General features: G+C 47.4%; 1 protein-coding gene across 1 annotated transcript in view; it reads left to right on the top strand.

Annotated features, from left to right (window-relative positions):
* Positions 1 to 1585: 1585 nt before the first annotated feature.
* The window catches only part of LAMC1 (laminin subunit gamma 1), a 125652-nt gene continuing 119104 nt past the window's right edge, over positions 1586 to 8133 (top strand). The window contains exon 1 of the mRNA XM_045982786.1: positions 1586 to 2145. Within this exon, the coding sequence (XP_045838742.1) occupies positions 1731 to 2145 (415 nt within the window). The 5' untranslated portion in view covers positions 1586 to 1730. The remainder of the gene's footprint in view (positions 2146 to 8133) is intronic.

The following is an 8133-nucleotide window of genomic DNA, read 5'->3' as shown; positions in this document are numbered from 1 at the left end:
AACATTCACTTCATTATTTCAGATCCCCACTGTCTTGACGCAACTACTGAATCCAAAACCAGGTATAGGGTTTATTTCTTTTTGTGGGGTTGGGTTTTTTCCCCCGCAGGGTAGGGGAATACATTTATTATTCTCACTTTACTATAACAGATCTGGAAAAGTTAAAAACGAATCTGTCTCCAGATCATCCAGCAGTTGCAAGCACTTTGCCTGCGGATTCCGAATGTGGAAAGACCACCGACCCCGGGCGGTCCACTCGTACAGCACCCTCCTTTGCCGGTTCCTGCTTGTCCTATCAGCACTGGGTAAGTGCCCAGGTTCTGATCTGGGACTAAAACTCATGATCTTCTGGCTCAGGTTCTCTGAACTGAGTCATCCTGGCACGGAGAATATTCCGTGACTCAGCAGGCCCGAAAAGAAGGATGTCAGATCCAGATAATTTCGAGTCTTTTAAAGGCAAGATGAGGAACATAAACAACACAGTGGAAGAATTTCGCCGTGGGTCTGCCTACCCAAGGGAAAAATGTCATTCCATTCCCAGCCCTTTCACTTCCTTCTCTGCCCCTGTGAAACAACGGCTACACTTTAATTTAGAGGCAGGAAATGGCTTCAGAAAATTCATTTTGATGCTAAGACCAAGGCCCTTAATTCTCCAGGGATCTTGTGGGTCCCCCGGACACCCCGGGACCTCTCCCTGGAAAAGGCTGGAGCCCCGCCCCGCGCAGCAGGGGGCATTCCCGCGGCGGCCGGCGGGAGCGAGGAGCCGGCGGGCAGCTCCCACCGTCCGGTCCCTCGAGTCCCGGTCCCGGGGCGCGGCCGGCTGGACGCCACGACCGACACCTGGTGGGGCGGAGATCTGCGCCGCCGCGGCCCGGGTTAGCGCGGGGCCCAAAGGCGGATTCCAAGTTACCTCACCGACCCGGCGCCCCCCCTTTAAGGCTCCCTCCATTACCCCTTCCCCCAACCGGGGCTCTCCGGGGACGCAGAGCCTGTCGACCCTGACGTCCAGCTCCCGCAGGGCGCCGGCTCTCCTCCGCCTCCCCTTCCGTCCCGGCATGCACCGCCCCGCCGCCCCTCCTTTCCCCTCCTCCCCCCTCCCCCGCTCTCCCTCCGCCTCCCCTTCCCCCTCCCATTCCTGGCTCTCCCTCCCCTTCCCCCCCTCCCTTTCCCTCGCTCCCCGCCCACCCCTCGCGCCCCTCCAAGGCCCCTCCCCCGCCGATCCCGCGCCGCGGGCCGGAGCGCGAGATGCCGCCGCCCCCGCCGCCGCCGCGAGTTGCCCGGGCGGACACGCAGTCCGAGGCACGAGGAGGGCGGGGGACCAGCTACGGGGGCCGCGGGAGCTGTTGAGAGGAGGCCGGGGTTGGGCTTTCTCCTCCGTCAGACCCCACCCCACCCTGCCGACCCCACCCCTTGCTCCTTCCTCCCCGGGGGCGCGCTCTCGGGCCCGCGCTCGGAAGTCGGGGGTCGGCGCCGGTGCGGGCTGTGTCCCGGGTGGGTGAGGGAGGCGCGGAGGCGGCGAGCCGGGCAGTGGTCAGCGAGCCGTGCGGTCCTCGCCAGCGGCGCCCACTGGCCCGTCTCTCCAGTCCGAGCCGCCGCCACCACCCACCCCGAGAGTCCGGCCCCTGGGCCCCGAGGCTCAGCTCGCGGAGCGGCCTCCCCGGGACACCGTCGGGCGAGAGGAACGCGCCCGCGCCCTTGCCTTCGGCGTGGCCCAGCGCGCGGGCGGCGGGATGAAGGGCAGCGAGCGGGCCGCGCCCGCGCTGCGGCCCCGGGGGCGGCTCTGGCCGGTGTTGGCGGTGCTGGCGGCCGCTGCGGCCGGCTGCGCCCGGGCAGCCATGGACGAGTGCACGGACGAGGGCGGGCGATCGCAGCGCTGCATGCCCGAGTTCGTCAACGCCGCCTTCAACGTGACCGTGGTGGCCACCAACACGTGCGGGACTCCGCCCGAGGAGTACTGTGTGCAGACCGGGGTGACCGGGGTCACCAAGTCCTGTCACCTGTGCGACGCCGGGCAGCCCCACCTGCAGCACGGGGCAGCCTTCTTGACCGACTACAACAACCAGGCCGACACCACCTGGTGGCAGAGCCAGACCATGCTGGCCGGGGTGCAGTACCCCAGCTCCATCAACCTCACGCTGCACCTGGGTAAGCGGTGACAGCCCTGTTCCTGCTACTGCTCGCCAGCCGCCCGGCTCCCTGGCCGTCTTCACCTCCTGGCCCAGCCTGCGGGGCCCGAACAGCCCGGTGCTGGCTCTCTGCTCCCCTGCAGGGGCCATACAGATCCTCCCTTCTCCGACTTCTAAAACTAGATCTGGCACTTAACATTCCGCGAGGGCCAGGATACCTCGCGCTAGCATCTGTCTGCTTTTCTGTTCTTCCTAACTTAACCAGATTTTCACTCCCTTGATGATTCGCCCTTTCGTCTGTTTTTTTGCCCCTTTTTGGGGGAAGTGTTAATCAGAAACCCCTGTTCTAGCTTTTCTCCCTCCTCGCAGGGCCACCACGGAGCGTTCTTGGATCAGAGATAGAATGGTCTACCTTCAGTACTTTGATCTTGTTTAAATGCCCCCCTCTCTCCAGGATTGAGCGTGATTGCTGTTTGCTCTGTTGAATAAGCCAGAGAGCAGAGGGTCTCTAGTGAAGGGAATTTGAGGGAAGCCAATGCTTTTACTACCGGTATGGCCTATGTGTGATTAAAACAGAAATTCACTTTTAAAGTTATTGTTCTTTAGAGTTGTTCAGCGTTAGTGAAGGGCCACAAAGTTATTTCACCACTACTCCTGGAACAGAGAAAACAAAAGAAAGTGTGCATCCACTTTAATTTCTGGCTGCACTTTGGTCCTGAGTGAAAAGGCTCTTCTGTCTTTCCTTTTCCTTTGATTCAAAGCCAGTGTAGAAACATGTATGAATGACCTTTTAGAAATCAGGAAAAGGATGTATAGAGAACTTTGTTGCCGGGTGGTGGATGAGGATGGACATGTTTATCCTAAGGTATCAAAAATCATGTTTGGTCTAAGCAGGTTTTTCTTCTTCATTGAAATATATAAACAAGCAGAATAATTCATTATTGTGTTTAATAGAGTTAAAATATGTGTGATAAACTGGCATGATCTGTAGAGCTGCAGTCTCCATTGCATTGAAAGAGTTGATTTCCCTGGTAGCTGTAGTAATGAACTAACAGAGAGAACACAGGGCCCAAGCCATTCTTCAAAGCCAGATCATTCTATAAGGCTAATATCATTTGAGGGTCTTTGAAAGGAATGTTTTATAGGCAAATAGTTCTTTTGGTCATGGTTTTGCATTTTTTTCTTTCCACTGCTCTCTGGCACATTAAACTTTATGTAAGTATAAAGATTCCAGAGAAGGAATATAACTTGCCCAAAGTACTTCGAAAAGTAGCTAAATTACTGTGTGTGGAGTTAAGTTGTAGAAAAGCAGTTTAGCACTTTTGTCATACCTGTTGATTTCTAGACAAGTTTTTAGAAAAGTGAACCTTTGGAAAATAAGTTCAGAAAGTGAGACTCTGAGGCCTGTTTTTCAGAGATGGAATAAGTGAACTGTACTTCAGTGTTTTAAAGGTATTGGAAATGCATAGAACCATTAGTATGCTGGAACAGGTGCCTTTCTAAGACACAGCAAGAGACCTGGGGTCTTCTAAGTCTTCATGGGAATACTCTTTAACTCTTTAGACAGCTAAATACTCTTAGGTGTAATATTTTTAAACTTGGTCAAAATTACTTTTTAACTTTGTATCCAGTTACTTTTGTGGAAATTTAGTAAAGTTTCTGTGTTGAATTTGGAATGCCCACAAAGTTTTATCTATTTTCAAATACTAAAAATTTCAAAGTGGAAGCATTTGCTCACTGCCTCAAAGTGCCTGGGATTCAACTGAAAACTTCTGAGTAAGAATCTGTTACTTAGGTAAAGGTCAGGCTGTCAATCTCCGCATTCTGAGTTTTCTGCTGTGGGCCCTGTGGAGCAAAAGGTTACTTTAGGTGATTGCAGAAGTAGGTAGATCACTCAGATTAGTTCTGTGTCACAAAGGTAAAGGTAATGTGGTAGATAAGACAGTAACAGTCAAGTTGGGTTGTTACTGGTGGGGAGCAGATATATTAATTATGGATCATGGTGATTAAAGGTCGAAAGAAATCTCAAGAGGCCAACTAGTTAGGACTCTTACATGACTTTGTGCTCTAAAAAATGTTATATGCTTGGACTTGTTTTTGTTGAAAAGTCTTCCTCAGTTTTTGGTAATATTCGTGCTAAATGAAGTTCATAAAACTATGGGTTTAAAAAAAGTTATTTAAAATAGTTTCCATATGAGTATTGAGATTAACTGTGAGAACATTTACTTGAGACTTTTAAGACAGACAATTTCTAAAAACCTGACTAGAACTTATTGTACTTTTTCTTGGATCTGAAATGATGTCCCAGAGGAAGTTGTATGTGGTGGAGAAGGTGGAAAAGGGGAGGGAGACTTGTGTGTTGTGGAGGTGATGTCTCAATCGCTCTCTCCCTTTCTCAGTATCTCCTCCCTCCCCCCCGTGCCCGACATTTCCCCTGCTTCTTTTTTGATGACAAGGATGTATGTATACACGCAAGTTATAATTTATAACGTATAGGCAGGGCTTTATGTATCATTGTGTGTTTTGATGATCAACGTATTCAGTCCTTAACTTCAGTTACTCTGTGGGCCCTAGCTTGCTGTTTCCCGTGAATTCAAGTACCGTGACTGTTTGTGCATCTATTAAATCTCCCATCCAGTTCAAATTTCACATACCCTTAAGCAAGTGATGCATATTGTGCCCTGCCCTTAGAGCCTGTGAAACTCCCAAGTGAGCAGTGTGAAAGAAGCAGGGCTAGCCAACACTTTACTCCCCTCCCTTTTGATGTTGAACTTTAAATACAGTAAACTTTAAAATAAGCAAAGTCAGACTGCACTTACGGTGTTACAAGAAACATACATGTTTTGGCGTTAACCGTAGGTCTTTTTTTTTTTTTTTAACTGTAAAAATAAAACACGACATGGTGAATTAAAACAGTTGCGTATAATGACTAGGGAATCTCTTCCTCTTCATTTGCTAGGTTGGAAGAGAGCACCATTCACAATTTCTCATGCAGCCTTCCAGAAGCTTGTCATGCATACACATGTATATGTAAAATTATGTTATTGTTCTAACTGCTACCATTTGCGGGGAGTGGTCGGTAAGGCAGATTTTAACTGATGGCAAGGACGAATTAGATCATTGTACCATTATCATCACTTGCACAGAAGCCAGGAAAGTCAGTGTTGATTCTGAGAGCAGCCATGTCTTAAGCACCATATACAGTAATCCAGGGTGCAATGTATCCTCAGATAGAATCAGTTCAGGTTGCTATGGGAACAGGAATTGCATTTTCTGCCTGTTGTAGAGAGAAATCTCAGCCAGGCACTTTGTTCTAAAAAGAAGTCTTAAAACACTCAACTTCTGGATCTTCTTTCCTAACTTCTCTATGGATTATTCAACTGCTGTTTAAAAGTTTGGCTTTTGTGTTAAAGAATAAGTCATAATAACTTTTATTAGTATCAGCAGGATAGTTGATAGTAAGATTGTAGCTGAGGATTTGCCTTTTATGAAACAGCCTTTTTAATTAACTTGATAGTCACTGCGGATGGAAACTTGGCAGGCTTGGTCTGGATCTTAGAGGAAGGTAGTTCTCCCCCTTTCTGAAAACAATTAGATTAAGGAAGAAAGTGCTTATAAACCAACTCAATCAAAGTTTATGGAACTCCTAAAATTTACACCAAGACCAGATTTGTTTCCAACGCCTCTCTATACACTTTAGGAGCAAACAGTGATTAAATGATTCTTTTTAGCCACATCTATCCTTTTTGTGTGTCTAAATCAAGATAATTGATACATGAGGATATTGCATTTTGTTCTGCTTCTTCATTTCAGTATATATGTAAAATGAGACAAACAGCCATTTTTTTCCACAGGACAATCTCTGCAAGGTAGGTTCTGACTGTGTCAGGGAATAGTTCACTCTGGTGACTTCACTGTGGTATTTGCACACCCCGAGGGGACACTATTTTAGTTCGTCTCACAAAGGCCTGATTTACATGTTGCAGGTTCCAACTTGAGAAGTTAGGGAGCTCTTCCTTAATGGCCAGCGGTAGTTGAACACAGTTCTATAAAGTTGCTGTTGGCTGTTTTCCTTTTCTACAATTCACAGCTTTTTCTGTAAATATCTTCTCCATGTTTCTAAAGCATTCAGAGGAACAATTTACACATTGGGGGAGAAGTTGGGACTATGAGCATCCCCCCCATTCTTTTATCATTGGCCACAGTTGTGGGAAGGTTAGTTTGATGATTTCAGTTCTAAATCCTTTTAGAAAGGTGGATATGCCTTTTGCTCTGTGCTCCTTCCCCCCATGCATACATTCTCGTGTTACTACCAAATATTCGGTAAACATTTTTCAAATACCTACTAAATACATAGCTCAATACCTGATAGAAAGGTAGAAGGTAGCATCGCGTCTCCAGAAGTTTACGCTCCTGGATGGAATTTTCACACTGTTGTAATGACAATAATAAATCAGGAGTGCTTTTATAATATTTTACACTTTATGAAACTTTCAGTTTATCACTGATTAGGCTTCCATAGCTCAGTGAAGCAAAGATGATCCTGAGGTGGTGATTTGCCAGAAGTCCCAGTGGAGGGAGGGCTTTGACTCCTTCGTCTGTTGCCTTGCCCCAGCAGCTCTCAGCTTTGTTAACAGATCTCTCAAAGGAATGATTGGTTTATTCCAGACCAGCTTTAAAATACAAGTTCATGTACGTACTGATTCGGAGATACCAGACTCCCTGGATTTTCCTCCTTTCCCCCCTGTTATTTTTCACTTGTATTTTTGGATTCCTTTCTTTTTCATGTGACTCTCTCTCCTTGAGTGAATTCCTCTTAGTCTCAAGGCATTATTTACTGTTTACAAATTAATAAATTCTAAACTTGTATCTCTAGGCCAGCTCTTACTCCAGTCCTAAGGACTTGTTGGACATGGTCAGTTTGTGGTGTCCAGAGGCCATGTCCAAAACTATATTCATTCTTCACTGTCTGACCGAACTCAAAGTCCTATCTCAATGAATGCTTTCCAGTTTTAATCCTGAGGCTCTAGACCAGTTTTTTGCCATAAATCTCATAAAAGATAAAGAGGCTTGATAGGCTGTCATCAGTAAGAGGACTCTGGAGAGCAGATACGATCCACTGCCGGAGGCAGGTCAGTTCTGGACAACTGTAACTTCACCCCTTCCTTTCCCACCCATCCTTACTACAATCTGTCCAAGATGCCACTCTTACCTCCTGTATCTAGCCACTGTGTCTCTTGAATCCTCCCCTTTAACTGTACCTTATTGTAGCTTTCCATTGAATTTCACTTTAAGTGCTGCAACAACTTTCTAACTACCTGGTGGCCTTTCTGCCACCATTTTTGCCCTTTCTGTACAGGCAGCCACACTTTGGTCTGGGGGATGGTTCTGAAAGGCAAATCTGATGATATTTCCCAGCTGAAATTCTTCAGTGGTTCCTCAAACCGTTAGGATGAAGTCCAGACTCCTTGGCGTGGTGTACAAGGTACTTTAAGATCTGGACTGTTGTTGTAGCCTCTAGACTTACCTCTTGTCATCTTACACGCTCCAAGGGCTGTTTCTTTAGTTTGGAACTCCTCTTCCAGGTGTCACCCCCTTCAGGAAATTTCCCCCCAGTTTCTCTGTCTTCTTTCCTTTCCATCCTTCTCCCAGGTGTGGATTAGGTGTCCCACTCACCGCGCTGTAGGTATCTACCACAGCACTTGTCCATGCTATTATATGTTTCTTGATTTGTCTGTTACCATTTGACCATGAAGTCTTTGAAGCCAGGGTCAGGGACTTAGTCTTTTAATTCAGTTCAGTGTAACCAACATTAGTTAATTGGTTGCCATTCCTCAGCACCATACTGATTCCTGGATGCATAGTGATTCATTGGACATTGTTCTGACCTCACGGAACTTGTGGCCTAGTGTGGAGACCTATATCTCTAGTGTGACTTCCGCCCTACACCAATGCATTCAGTCTTATAAAATAAGTTGTAAGTGAAAGGTGTGAGCATAGAGAACAT

The sequence above is a fragment of the Meles meles genome, chromosome 17 (assembly GCF_922984935.1).
Source record: "Meles meles chromosome 17, mMelMel3.1 paternal haplotype, whole genome shotgun sequence".
NCBI lineage: Eukaryota > Metazoa > Chordata > Mammalia > Carnivora > Mustelidae > Meles > Meles meles.
This window is presented reverse-complemented; position numbering and strand designations above follow the sequence as displayed.